Here is a 14354-nt window from a genome sequence, read left to right as displayed (position 1 = left end):
CCCAGGGACTGCTGTGGCTTCCAACAAAGGTACCCCGTAGACTGTCCCCTTTATGGACTGTCCCCTTTATGGACTGTCCCGGTACTTAGCCCTAGGTCTTGAATTTGTTCCCTCTTCAAAACCCCACCCAGGACTTGCCAGTTCTAGGGCATCTTGTATCATGCCTAGGTAGGGAAAGGAGTCAGCCTCTAACCTTGGACCCTTTAGCCTCTCTTTGTTTTTTTTCTGCAGAGATTTTTTTGTTTCCTGGGTGAAAGAAACCTATCCATCAACTCAAGGCCAAGGCCAGCAACTCTGGAAGACCCTGCCCCTCCTTGGCTAGCAAGCCCCGCCCCCCTTTGCAGTATACTTTCAGCCAAGGTTATGAGCCTGGGCTTGTCTTGGGAGCTGTACCAGTCAGAGGCTTAAAACTAGCCAAGAAGCTGGGCTGCCGGGAGTGCCGAGCTTCCTGGAGGAGGCCTGGCTACCTATCTCAGGTCCACAGCCTGGCACCCAAGCTTGTCATCTGAACAAAGGCCTCCCACAGTACCCACACTGCTATCCTTTCTAGGAGGCACGGGGCTGGGCCATGCCTCCAGGACCCTCGCTTCTTCCTGTAAGAGATACAGGAACAGCACCAGAGGGTCATCATAGCTGGAGTAGCTGCTGGGCTCTCCCAGCTCCCGGGGAGCTTGTTCAACCACTCAGACACCTTGGCAGGAGTGACAGCCACAAGCCAGCCTCACGTGCTTCATCTGTTGCCAAGAGAGGCTGAGTGAAGATAGGGCTAACAAGTAGCCAGACACAGGCAGAACGGTAGCATGTACTCACAGTTAATGAGAGAACTCCACAGGTCCTCCCTTGGTGGACCCCGACACCGGTCCCTGCCCTTCTGCCAGCTCCTTCTTTTTCCCCCCCACATTTATACTTCCTCTCCCCCTTTGCCCAAGAAGGTGACCAGAACGCCATTCTTACCGTCCAATGACAGCCAGTCGTGCTGGGACGAAGGGAGTGTGGGCAGAGCCCGAGCTTTGTACTCAAACACCACCGAGTTGGAGATGATCTGATTGTTGAAGGCAACTTGTAGGGTCACGAGACCCGTGTCGTGGGCTGAAAGTCAGAAAGAGAGAGGTCAGGGTGAGGGGCTCCCTCCTAACTATCCCTCTTTCAGTTAATAACCAGCTACTGACCCAGCCTGTGCCTGCCTATCCAACAAGGGCCCAAGTGCGGCACTTCTGGAAAAATTCTTGGCTCTAGATTCACCAGGTGTCTGGAATCTCCAGAGGATTGTTTATTGTTTGTTTGTTTGTTTGTTTTGAGACAGGTTCTCACTATAGTGCCCTAGTTGGCCTGGAACTGTATAGACCAGGCAGGTCTCAAAACTCCCAGAGATCTGCTTGTCCCAACTCCTGAGTTCTGGGAATAATGGTATTGGCCAAGTCTCTGTGTCTTAGCCATCTGTTCCTGTGCTACCTGGGATGGGCAGGGACCTGAGCTCAGCACTGATGGCTTGTCCCATGCTTTCTCTCTGGGGTCAGGAACATCTGAGGATTCATGTTTCCTTGACCCCTTCCTGCAGCCGTGTCCTGACTCACTTCATGTAAGATCCTCAATGTTTTAGGAGCTTGGCTTCCTGCTAACATCAAGAGTTTCAGCTGTGGCTCTCATTGTGACCCTGTTAGCCGGAGATGCTGTGGGTAGGGTAGCTACTAAGCTGCAGTGAGATGCTACAATGTTACTTCCAAGGACTTTGGGAAAGCACGAGCTTGTATTCCAATGCAAACTCAGGGCTCAACAACTCCTGAATGAGCCAAACAAATGGATGAAATGTTCTCTTTAGGAACAGGAGAGAAGCCTGCTGGAGGCGGAGACCTACATCTGCTGGGGTGGAGGCTACTCCACCAAGATATCTCCATTGATATCTTGAGGGCTGCACTGTGGTCCCCAAAGATGTCCTATAGGCTATGGTAGCTATGCTGGGGCTCAATCCCCTAATAGGGGTCAGGTTATATTTTCTGGGCACTGCTTTCTGGAGCTGAGACACCAATCCTCAGGGCCTCCCCCAGCAGGAGCAGGCTGATTTCCAGGGAGGATGCTCGGGGATCATATTACTGTTTAGGCTCTTGGCTTTCAGAAGCCTACGGTCATGAGGAACCCATCCAAGTCAGCTGCTCCTGAGGACAGGGTGAAGCTCTGGCTTCCCTCAAAGGACATCTGCATATCCCACTTCCGATGGGAAACCCAACTCATCGGCCATGACCTTTCTCCAACTGAGGTGTATATAGAAAGCAGGTCTTGGGGACATCCCTACTCAGGTGTCCAGGACACAATCTGAAAGGATGGGTTCCCTGGGGATCATGAAGAACCTCCCATGGCTCTTCTCTGGATAGGGATCCCCAGTGATATCCAGAGTCTTCTGCCATCCCACATCCCTGGGCAAAACTCCAAGATTGTGGTCTCTGTTCTCACCTAGAGATGTGCCTGGTTCACCAACAGGGAGGTAGGGCTCTGAGAACTCTCCTTGCGATCCCAGGGTGCTCTGTCCTCCATGGGGAGAAGCTGTATCTTGTGTCCAATCTCCCCATGGAGGACCCTCCTCCACTGCTCCAATGTCACTGTCCTAGTGTCTACACAACTGGCAGCACAGCTGAATGTGGCAGACCCTCAGGCATCCCTACCATCCCCAGAGATGCAGCCCTTAGGTTTGCGGCATCTGGTTGGAGAAAGGATATTTTAGAAGTGACCAGTGGCCCTTCTAAAGTTTCCCAGGGACCAGGAAAAAACAGTGGCCTGGATGAACTCTGTGTATTAGCAAGGGGGACCCAGAAATGCGTGGAGAGCAGGCGAATTACCTGAGGAGACCAGAATGGCCCTGGCTCTCTTTCCTTCTCCCTACTCTCGCTCTAGAAAAGCCTTTTCGAGATGAGCCCCAGAGGCAAGCGCTATATGACCTGACCGTTTTATGCTCTAGGCTATGCGGAAGAAGGTCTCTGAAGATTAAGGTTCAGGGACATCACTCTCCAAGGTGTGGTTACACAGATGTTATGTAGCCGACAGGACATACCTGCGTGGAACTGATTCCAGCTCCCAAAATCCTTTGAGTCCTGACCTGGGATACCACTCAGAAGTCATACAAAGCCCAGTTCTTTGTCAGGAACTGGAGGTAAGGTATTTAGCCAGGTACAGGAAGAAGTGACATCTATTTATAGGCTAGTCAAGTCCCTTCCCACAGCAGGTGCACAGTGGACAGTTTAATAGCACGCTGGCATCTCTCCTGGGCTGGGCTAGGCTGCCTTAGCCCAGGGTGGCCATTTGGATGGCTGCTGTCCAATCTTAGCAGCGTTGCTGGGAGGACCTGGGGCTGGGTACCTCTAGAGCCGGCCTTGGAGCTGTTGAGAGCTGGGTCAGCAGCAAGGGGTGTGTGTGTGTGTGTGTGTGTGTGTGCATGCTCATGTGTGTGTGTGTTGCTATAAGCCCCAGGCATGGCATCCTGGGGCATGCTAGACTAAAGCAGGGCGTTCTGATATGGTGGGTTGCAAAGGAAGGTGAAGAGAGAGAAGAAGGGAGGTGGAAGACAGGGGTGGGAAGATGAGGAAAGAAGGGGAGGAGAAGGGGGAGGGAGAGGACAGAGAGGTCAGGGAGGAGGAATGGGTGGTTTGTAAGCTCCAGAGTGTTGCAATAGGGGACAGGGACAGCAAGACAGGCAGCCACTGGGGAGAGACCACATTGAGTGTAGGGGAACCCTGTAGGTCTGCACAGTCCTGATTAACCTGCTTCCGTCAGGGAGTCAATTCTTTCCATGCCCATACTGACTCTGCCGGAAGTACCCTCCTTCCTGCCGGAAGTACCCTCCTTCCTGCCGGAAGTACCCTCCTTCCTGCCGGAAGTGCCCTCCTTCCTGCCGGAAGTGCCCTCCTTTCTGCCGGGAGTACCCTCCTTTCACAGTCTGCGGTTTCAAACAACATAGGATGTCCCATCTTCCTTGTTCTGCCTCTCTGGCCCTTGCCAAGCTAGGTGGACGGGTTATCCATCGAACTGGTAATGTGGGCGGTTAATGAGGCAAAGGTTTCCCAGTCCCGGACAAGGGAACAGAAAAGTCATGTTTTTCAAACTGCTCTCAAGCTCCGAGAGGCCCAGACTCTTCTTTACAGATCTCCAGGCACCTTGCTAGCTTTGGGGACACAACAGTCACCAAGAAAGACAGTCTCCTGCCTTCACGGGGTCCACAGGCTAACAGGGAAGTAGCTATAATTAGAGGTCATGCAGGTAGAGATACCAATCTAAGGAGATCCCTAAACCTTGGGTCACATGATCACACAAGATGTTGCCAAATGGAACACCAGAGTTCACACCAAGTTTGGCAACAGTGAAAGGTTTCTAAACACTGAACAACCAAAAATTCAACATAAATGCATAGTGACTCTGAGGCCCTCCGGGCTGTGCTTGCCCTTGTTGGCTCAAGGCACTTCACTGCATAATGTAACATGTGTGTTTTGCTCTGCATGGCTATCCAGACACAATGTCACCAGCAAACCCTGCCTCAAGCACCTCTGATCTGGGACTTGCCGTGAACTGCGGTGTTTCTGCTGTTCACACCAAGTTCTCTGCTCTTACGGTTCAATTCCTGAAAACAGAGACTAAATCGTTCCCCTCATCACTCCTCAGCACATAAATATCACAAGAGTCCATTTGGATTGTATTCGAGCGTTTGCTTTTTTTTTTTTAAATCTTTGTTTTATTGTTTTATTTACTGATTTACTTACTATTCATTTGTTTATTTGTTTTGACCTCAAACTCACAATGTAACTGAAGAGGACCTTGAACTTCTGATCCTCCTGCCTCCACTTCCCAAATTCGGGATCACAACCGTCTTCCTTACATACCCAGCCTTCTTTGCTTTTATATTGTTTAAATTACAAATAACTTAAATTTGCCTAGGATATTTGTATTAAGCTATAGTTTCTAGACCTTTAAAAATCCCAAGTACTTCTTATATATTTTTAATTATTTTATTTATTTACATTCCAAATATTGTTTCCCCTCCACCCCCTCCAGAGTTTTTTCCTCGTCCCACCTCTCCTTTGCCTTTGAGAGGGTGCTTCCCTTCTATACCCTTCACCTCCCCCAACATCCCCTTTCCCTGGGATATCAAGTCTCTACAGGATTAAGCAAATCCTCTCTTGCTGAGGCCAGACAAGGGAGTTCTCTCCTACATATGTGTTAGGGCCATGGGCCTCTTTAGTCTTGGGACCTCTCAGGGGTCCAGGTGAATGTTTGCTTTTAAAGATTGCTTTTTGAGTTGAGGATTAGTTTCATTAAAAAAAAAATCATGTGAATTTTGGCTTCCAGTTACAACAGAATTTCCAACAATTTCTAAAGTGGATCAAAACCAAATTTCTGCCACTTTACACTTTGTATTTATGTGTTTTGGCATATTCTCAGTATCGATGGTTATAAAATCAAGATATCGATTAACTGAAATATATTGAAGGTGTTCTATACCCTTCGGTATCAGATAGCCAAGATTTAATATTTGGTGGGAAGATAAACTCACCCATTTTGTTACTATGCAAATTTGATCTCATCTTTGATAGACAATAAATTATATGAATACCAAATAATTGTCTTAAAATCAATTTCTATAATTGTCTTTAAATCAATTCCTTTATGGTTTGTTACAAGTAAGTGTCTGATTTATTGACCAGTTTTACATGCCTGAACATCTGAGGTCTCTTAGAAACGTCTCAGGTAAAAATGAATCACAAGAAAAAAGCCCAAGACCTCATGAATTAGGTGATTCTGAGGCCCAGGATGAGAGAGGGAGAAGACAGAGCTACAAAGGGCATGCGCTTCTGGCTGGCTTCCTCTGAGGCCTTGAAACCAGAAGTATGTTATATTACCTGTGCTTACCTCTCAAAGGAGTGTGTATTCTTCATTCTTAGTTTGACCCACACACCCTAGTTCCCCACAATCACCTTCACATGGAAGGATTCCCTGACCTCCTGGAACCTACCCTGTGCCTCAATGAACCAATACTGTGAGCACAGGGCCCTGAGTTCTCTGGGCCTCCGGGTGGCCTGGGCGGGGGTGGGGTGGGGGTGAGGGTGGGGGATAGGGGGGCAGGAGTGAGGTCATCTCTGCTGTAGAAGAGACTTTGTCTGTCTATCGCCTTGGCCCAGCCCCAGCTGGGCCCCATCTCGGATTTGTCATTTGACTAATTGGTTCTTTAAATAGTCCTTTTGCTTGTTTTCTTCACAACTCCCACTGAGCATGCCCAGTATCCCCAGTTGATACGGGATCCACAAGCCCCAACTGATGATATTATAATACACTGAGCACACTTCTTCATGGCGGAGGAAAGCAGAGTAAAGGCGTGACTTGCTCAAGGTCACCCCAAGGCTGACTCAGAGTCTACTGTTCTCCTTCCTCCCCAACCCCCGCTGGGCTGGGTACAGCCTCCTCACCTGGGCAGTAGCAACGCAGCACCCCGGGCTGAATCAGGGATGCAGGCACGGAGATCTGGTCAAACAGGCAACTGTAATTATTGCTGGCTTCTTGCCACGGGCCTGTGATGAGGACCTTCACTCCTCCCTGCAGAGGAGAGAGAAGAGATGGAGCAGTTTCCCCCGGGGATGCAGCAGGCCGGAGGCCCCTGCAGCTGCAGGCTTTGATGGAGAGGGCTGAGGGCTGCTGGCTACACATGCAGATTCCCAGGCTGTATTTCACCATTCCAAAAAGCCCTGACTTCTGAGATGCTCTTCTAGAAGACAGGCCTGCAGCTGCTCTGATCCTCAGAGGCTGTCCTCAGTTGACCCCCAGCATCTTGACCCTGAAAGTTCAGGACTATACCAGTGAGAGGCAGGGATTCTCATGCTATAGAAGCCCATGGTGCACCTGAGAACCAGCCAGCAGGGTCCCCAGGAAGGAAGCAGAGGGGACACAGGGGACTCTGAGTCATGCAATTAGGGAGAGGTGGAGGGATCTCAGATTTGGAAACTGTCACCCAAAGGGACAGAGAGACGTTCTTGCAGGAAACTGAAGGGAAATGGAGGGCCCCCAGGTGTGGTAGGAGATGGTAAGGGGGGAGGTCCAGGAATTGGGTGGGGTGAAGAACTTTCTATAGGGAGAGATAAAAATGAACGAAGCATCAGAATTAGAGGGGCTCAGATTGAGCTCTTGTTACTGAGCTGGGGCTTGGGATAGACTGACCCTCCAGTTCCCTAACTGCCTGCTGTGTCGCTCAGGGGATCTTGAGCTACACAGACACAGGAATGGCCCCTCATTGGCACTTCTGCACCACATATGTCGGCACCAGCCTGGCAACCTGGCCTGCAGAGCCTAGGCTGGCCTTCCTCTGCTCATGTGGAGGGAAAACTGTCTTCCCAGACCCAAGGTGCCAAGCGCCAGAAAACATTAGAAATGTGGGGCTCCCTCTAACCTGCTCTGGCCAGCAGGAATACCCCAGAACCAGCAGCCTCATGTGGCTCTCCCAGGAAATTCCTTTCAGGTCCTTTGTTCCGTTAGTGATTAGTGTCTCTCTTTGTCTCTATCTCTCTGTGTGTCTCTCTGTCTATCTTTCTGTCTCTGTCTCTCTATCTTTCTGTCTCTGTCTCTCTCTGTCTCTGTCTCCCTCTCTCCCTCTCTCTCTCTCTTTCTCCTGAACCCCAGGTGAAGAAGACCAGAGGTCCCCTACTTACGGCTTAGCCAAGAAGAGAGGCTGGTCATTCGGGGTGGAGGGATGCTCTGCCCCGGGTTGTAGAGGCAGGGGCGCTGGCCTCTGGCTCTCCTGGCTAACCTTGGATAGACCCACCCCAGAGGCTCATCCACCCCACCCCCAAACAAGTAAACACCTTTCCCTGCAGGGGGGCGGAGAGCAGTGCTGGATAGAGAGGAGAGCGCCACCTGGCGCCCTGGCTAGAGAAGGCCGAGAGGCGCTCAAGGAGCTGAAACGAGGCCCGGTTAGGAGCTGCGGCAGGGAACCCCGACTTCCCTGCTGCTCCCCGCCTGGGCCCTAGCTCTCCGCTGCTATTCCAGGCAAGCCTGCCAGACTCTGTCTCCTATTCAGTCCCCGATTCTCGTTTGCTCTTTTAACCCTTGCTTGTTCCTGACCTAGAGGAAGCTCTGACTTCCATACCTATTTTTGCTCTCAAGACTCCCCTACAATGTTCCCTGGAGCCCAGACTTAGGCGTGGCAGGGCTAGCCTTGTGTATAAGAAGCAGCAGATATTGCTTATTATGATGATGTCCTGAAGCTATCTGTGGCCCAGAGCCAGTAGACTGGCCGTTGGAGGGAAGCTGAGCTGGCAAGTAAATTTTCCTCTGGGTGTGATGTCCCCAATGATGTCCCCACCAAGGTTTGGGGACAGTGGAGAGAGCTCAAGACAGAGTTTCAAAACCATAGTGTGCCCCCCACCCCGTTTATTTATTGTGTATATTTTTGCCTGCATGTATGTATGCGTGTGCCTGGTGCCCTCAGAGATCAGGAGGTGCCACTGGATCTCCTGGAACTGGAGTTACAGATGGCCGCGAGCCACCACGTGGGCGCTGAGAAGCAAACCCAGGCCCCTGCAAGAGCTGCCCAGCCTTCCCCCGAAACCCCAGTGTCTTCTCATGTCCTTGGTAACTGTGTGACTTCAGGAAGTAGCCCAGTCTCTCTGGTAGTTGTGATTTTGGAAGCCTTTCCGCCTCCAGCAGCTCCATAAAGTTCATTCAGGGCTCTGTCAGAGTGATGGTGTAGGGGATTGGAAGTGACTGGCTGGTGTGGTGTCCTGCTCTGAGCAAGGACCTCTCGTGAACCCTGGGACGTGGGAGAACACTGGCTTCAAAAGGCCACGGATAGTTACCACGAGAGAATAGGAGACATAACTGTGACCCACAGCAGTTAGTTCAACGAGGGATTGCTGCAGGGTGTGGCGGGGGAGGTGAACTGGGGGAACAAAGAACTGCGGAGACGGGGAACATCAAGACCTTCTCCATGGCAACTGCCGCAGGATGCCTCAGAACCCGTCAGTTCCAGGGACGGTTACCATGGCAACCGCTCTGCCTGGCTGAGCTGAGCTGTTTGTGATGTGTGCCTGGCTGACAATTCTAATTGCAGCTTCTTCTGCCTTCTGCAGCGGGAGCCAGTGGTGGGAGATGATACAGGGGAGAGATGGGGGAGAGACAGGGGTGCCATCTGAGGTCTATGTCCTGTGAGTCCTGAGATGAAGGGTCTTGAATTCCCATGCTCCCTGGGTAGATGCATTGAGATCCAGAGAGCATTGGTGTGTGTGTGTGTGTGTGTGTTCTATGTATGTGGCGTGGTGTGATGTGGTGTCCGTGCTGTGTGTGATGTGTGTTGTGTGGTACAGTGTATGCTACAGTGTATTCTGGGTGTGGTCACATAGTGTGAATACATTGTAAGTTCACTCTGTTGTGGCGTGTGTGTGTGTATGTTCTATGTATGTGGTGTGGTATGATGTGGTGTCTGTGCTGTGTGTGATGTGTGTTGTGTGGTACAGTGTGTGCTACAGTGTATTCTGGGTGTGGTCACATAGTATGAATACACTGTGTGTTCCCCCTGTTGTGGTGTGTGTGTGATCACCAGGTGGGTAGGTGTGGAGGAGACATGAGAACAGAGGTACACTCAGAAGTGTACAGAACAGAAGGGAAGCACACTCAGAGAGGAGCCAGCAGGCCAGGCTGGGCACGGCATGCCAGGGAACTATTGCAGTTCAAAGCTGGTGGGGGTGCTATACCAGTGCCCACATAGCCTGACTTAAAGCAAGGTCCTGTTGCAGGGTTTCCTTCTGAGCTTGCCAGAGCCTGCTTCAGACCAGACTCCTGGTGACAGCTCACATGTGCACCCTTATCAGATGGCAGGGACAGAAGGCAAGATACTCAGCAATCATGCCAACAAGGGGTTTGTGAGTGCACCCAAGTGCCAGCAGAGACATTCTGCCTCTTACAGAGAAAGCCCCGTGACCCCACTATTGTCCGGGGTAGGAGAGCCTGGCAACGAGGAAGCCATCTTGGAGGCTTCACCATGAGGTCCTGTTGGACACCAAAATGGCTTTTTTCCTCTAATCAAATTGGCTTGGCTTAGCTTCCATTTCAGGGTGCTGGGACTCATCAGGGTTTCTGGAAAACCTGGGTTGGACACGCCTGACTACTATTGCATATGCCATCCTGGGCTGCCCTCTGGTGGAGATCTGCTGAACTGCCGGTCTCCGGGATAGAGTTGAAGGCTGCATAAGAGTTGAAGGCCGCATAGACTGGTGAAGAACAGAGGAAGCCAGGCTTGCGAAGACTTCCTCTCAGCAGAGGCTAGAGAGGTGGCCTGGGTGCACACTTACAGGTCAGGGAACAAGATGATACCACCTCTTAGGTGTTATAAAACCTGTAGGCAGCTTTCGTGAGGGTGGCACCTCTAAAGTCCTAAGACATGGAGGTCTCAAGTCCACCCCTCTCTTCTGTGTGTTGATAAGGGAACCGAGGCCCAGAGAGTCAGATCTGAGTCAGGTCACAAGGCCAATATGACCTTCTCAGAATACATGGTGCTCTCATCTTCCTTCCTTACTGGCTTTAGTGGGTTTTCTAAGCCTCTTGGAGGGGTCTCTGGTGATCACAGCAGGAGGTACAATGATGTTTGCTCAGGAGAGCTGGGTGACGACTGAGCCACACCAAGAGGAAGCCCAGTGGGGTCCTTCTGGGTTCCTACCAAGGGACTGGAGTTTGCCAGAGTTGAGGTGGACAGGGCTGGCTCTGCTTGGGCTGCAGAGATTCCAGGCTCCCTTTGCTGCTTTTAAATTTAATTTAATTTTGTATGTGTATGGGTGTTTAGCTTGCATGGTGTTTGTGGACCATGTGCATCCTGGTGCATGATGGGACCAGAAGAGGGTGCTCAGATCTCCTGGGACTAGAGTTACAGTCATCAGCTTCTGTGCGGGTGTTGGGAACGGAACCCCGGGCCCTCTGGAAGAGCAGCTAGTGCTCTCAGTTGCTGAGCCGGTCTCTCAGGTCTCTCCATGGGTGCTATTTTAGAGACAGGGAAGGAAGATGGCAATGTGTCCAAGGTCACTGGCGTCTAAGGGTAGAGACAGGATTCCTACCAGCCTGTCCAGTTCCAGTTCCAGCGCCATGCTTCTGGCCGTTCACCTACCATAATGGTCTCCTGGCTTCCATCAGTATCCCATGGACACTCACAAGACCAACAGCTGCTCTGCCTGTACAGCTGCCAGGCTGCCAGGCTGCTGGTGCAGGGCTACTGGGCTGCAACCTGTGCTACTCTGATTCTTTTCTGACCTGGGCCATTTATGGACGGATGATCTTAGGTTAGCTTTCCCAGAGGGAGGAAGAAGTATGAGCCCATTCCCTGCCTGTTGCCTAGATGATGTGGCCAGGGGATCAAGAGTTTTGGGCAGCCACCCCCCCCCCCCGGGGGGGGATAGTGTCTGATTCGGGCCCAAGAGGATGCAATGGTGAAGCCAGGGAGAGTTCAAGCTCGGCCGCATGCAAGCAAGGTGTTCAGGGGATCTGGAACCACACTGGCCCCTTCCCAGCTCGTTCTATTTTATTGCATCCCCCACCCCCACCAGGCAAGACCTGGGTCTTCCTACGATCCTGTTGGAGCAGTAGTCTTTAAGGTGACAGCCCATGGTGACAGGAGCACAGGCTAGATCCTGGGTCACATGCCATGCTTCTGATTCTGTAGTTGGCCGAGTGTTCCAAAGTTGCACCCTCCCTTTCACTGGATGGGAGCGCTGCCCGTTTGCGTTAGCGAGGCCAAGCTTGAGCTACGGGGGACCAATGACCCCGTGACTCTGGTGTTGATTTCTGGATGCTTTAAAAACAGCACCGACACCCCCCTCCATCCCCAAAAGAAGAGAGGGGAGGAAGGGGAGGAAAGGAAAAAGAGAAGGAAAAGGAGGAACATACACTGTTCTGATGGGTGCCGGGAAGGGCAGCTTGCCTCCAGGGAGAGCCCTGACTGCAAAGCTACCTGCTACAGTGAAGTCTGAGAGCCACCATGGGAGGGAACAGCTTTGTGTTTCCGGTCAGAGCTCCATCCAAAGAATGGCCACATGCAAACAAGCTTTCCAGGCTTCACAATGGCCCAGGTGAGGGGGGTGGTAGGGCGGTGGCATGTAGTGGCATCTGCAGCTTACCTCTGGGTAAGACCACTCTGGGGAATAGTCAGTCATCATGAACACCCGTCCGCTCTGCTGCAGCATACCCAGGGTGCCCTGGGCCGAGGCGGCCGAGACCACCTCGGCGACATGCATGTAGGCCATGGTGCTGGGCCCGCCCTCAGTGCTGTTCAGCTGCAGGCTGCCCTGCTGGGGGCTGCAGCAGGGCATGCACATCTCCGCCTGGGTGAAGGGTGCCCGTGCCCCATCTTCCGACTGTGAGAGTGCAGCGCTGTCCCCCGACACCAGCTGGTGCCCGTAGATTGTACCACTGCCCCCCTCCACAGAGATGAAGTCATTGATCAGGTCTGAGAACTGATTGCTGAAGGAAATGTCAAAGTGGTCCAGGCTGAGCTCCATGTTAGAGGTGTGGCCCAGGCTGGACTGGGCCACCGGGTAGAGTCCCTGTACCACACTGCTCGGGAGAAGGGGGACACCACCTGCGCTGCGGATCACCCCGTTGGTCTCTGGTTGCAGGTAGTGCTCAGAGCCACAGGCCTGCAGCTCCCCAGACTTGAGGAGGACCTCATTCCCTTCAGCTGCCTGTGAGGTCTCCATGGTAACCTCCCCTTCTGCCGCCATGGCCTGGAAGTTGGCCTGGAACTGCATGAGGTGCAGGGAGGAAGTGGACTCTATCCGAGTTTCCACGTGGCCGCTGCAAGAGCTGGTTTGGGACGAGGCCTCCGTTTTCACCGTGGGCATCACAAAGGTGGCCCCTGACTCACTTAGGCTGCTGTGGGTATTCTGCTCAAGGGGTAGGGGTTTGCTGGCATCCTGCAGGAAGAAGCTGGGGGAGGGGGTCTGGTGGATATGGGGGCTGTGGCCAGTCTGGCTGAAGCTGGACGTGTAGTCTTTGTTAGAGTCTATGGCACTAAAGTCCATCTGCTCAAGGGTGGTGCTGGGACTCAGGCCACCGCCCGACGGCAGGAGGCTAGATCCTGCAGTCAGGGTAAGGGAGCTGGAAGCCGCAGCTGCTGCCGAGGAGGAATAGGCCGCCTCTTTGGCCATCTGCTGCTCAAAGGAGGTGTCTTCGGTCTTGATCTCCTTGGTGAGGACGCTGGTGAAGCCAAAGCCCCTCTCTGCAGGCGGCGAGTGCCGGATATTGGTGCTAACCATTTCAGCTTTCAGGCCCCCACCCCCGTATGTCTGACCCTGCTTTGGATTATTGAGGAAACAGTCGGGGTCAAAGTTCATGGCGGTTTCTGGAATCTTCCGGCCACCGTCAAGGGTGGTGGAGAGGACCAGCTCTTCAGACACATTGGTGGGCAGCATGGACAGGCTATCTGAGCTGCCCGTGGTGGGGAAGGCAAACTTGTGGCCGTCAGAACTTACAGCCAGTACAAGGCCCTGAGAGGCATCAGGCGAGAGGAGGTGGTGGTTGGGACCAGCGGTGGGGGACATGGTGTACACAGCCTCATTAGTGACCTCTGACATGAACACTGTGGCACTTTGGGACAGTCCCCCCATCACAGAGGCCACTGCCATGCTGGACACACCTGTGACAACCGGGCTGTCAACCATGTCGGGGTCGCTGTTGAGTCCGCTGCTGATGGACACGGGGGAGCTCTGGGTAGTGTCAGGGACCTCCACCTGGTTGGTGGAGGAAACCTCGGTGCTGTTCTGGTGCAGCAGTGCTGGCTTGGCCACCTTGCCATTCCTCTTTTCCCGGCTTGCGCTCCTGCCATGGCTAGGTTCATGCTTGCCCTCTGACACGTCGTTGTGTTGGACCTCTGAGTGGCCCCCGTAGCCCCCGGCCCGCGGCTCCACCTTTGGTGAGATGATGCGGTGTTTGGCACTGTTACACTTATGATGCACACTGCTGCCCGCTCCTGTGGAGATGGAAACAGCATACACACACACACACACACACACACACACACACACACACGCATAAGGTCAGAGCTGGGACTTTGGCTAATTCTTCTCCATCCAGTTACAAAGTCCCCAGCCAGAGCCTAGGCAGAGCAAAGACCGCAATCCTGTACACCTGTGATCTATTCCCAGGCCCAAGGCTCTGCCATGCCCCATGTGACCATCCTAAAATCTTTTAATCCTGTTGTAGGTTTTTTGTTTGTTTTGCTTTTTCAAAATCAGCAGGATGTTTCATGTGGGAAGCCCTGGTGTGTGTGGTGTGTATGTGTGTGTGTGGTGTGTGAACGTGTGTGTGTGTTGTGCTGTGTGTGTGTGGTGTGTGTATGTGTGTGTGGT

General features: G+C 52.5%; 1 protein-coding gene across 1 annotated transcript in view; it reads right to left on the bottom strand.

Annotated features, from left to right (window-relative positions):
• The window catches only part of Camta1 (calmodulin binding transcription activator 1), an 825029-nt gene that overhangs the window by 74673 nt on the left and 736002 nt on the right, over nt 1-14354 (bottom strand). The window contains exons 9-11 of the mRNA XM_028757982.1: nt 12126-13975; nt 6444-6570; nt 955-1089 (exon numbers count right to left, since the gene is read on the bottom strand). Coding sequence (XP_028613815.1) covers nt 955-1089; nt 6444-6570; nt 12126-13975 — 2112 coding nt within the window. The remainder of the gene's footprint in view (nt 1-954; nt 1090-6443; nt 6571-12125; nt 13976-14354) is intronic.

The sequence above is a fragment of the Grammomys surdaster genome, unplaced genomic scaffold (genome assembly GCF_004785775.1).
Source record: "Grammomys surdaster isolate TR1022 unplaced genomic scaffold, NIH_TR_1.0 126185, whole genome shotgun sequence".
NCBI classification, from domain to species: Eukaryota; Metazoa; Chordata; class Mammalia; order Rodentia; family Muridae; genus Grammomys; species Grammomys surdaster.
This window is presented reverse-complemented; position numbering and strand designations above follow the sequence as displayed.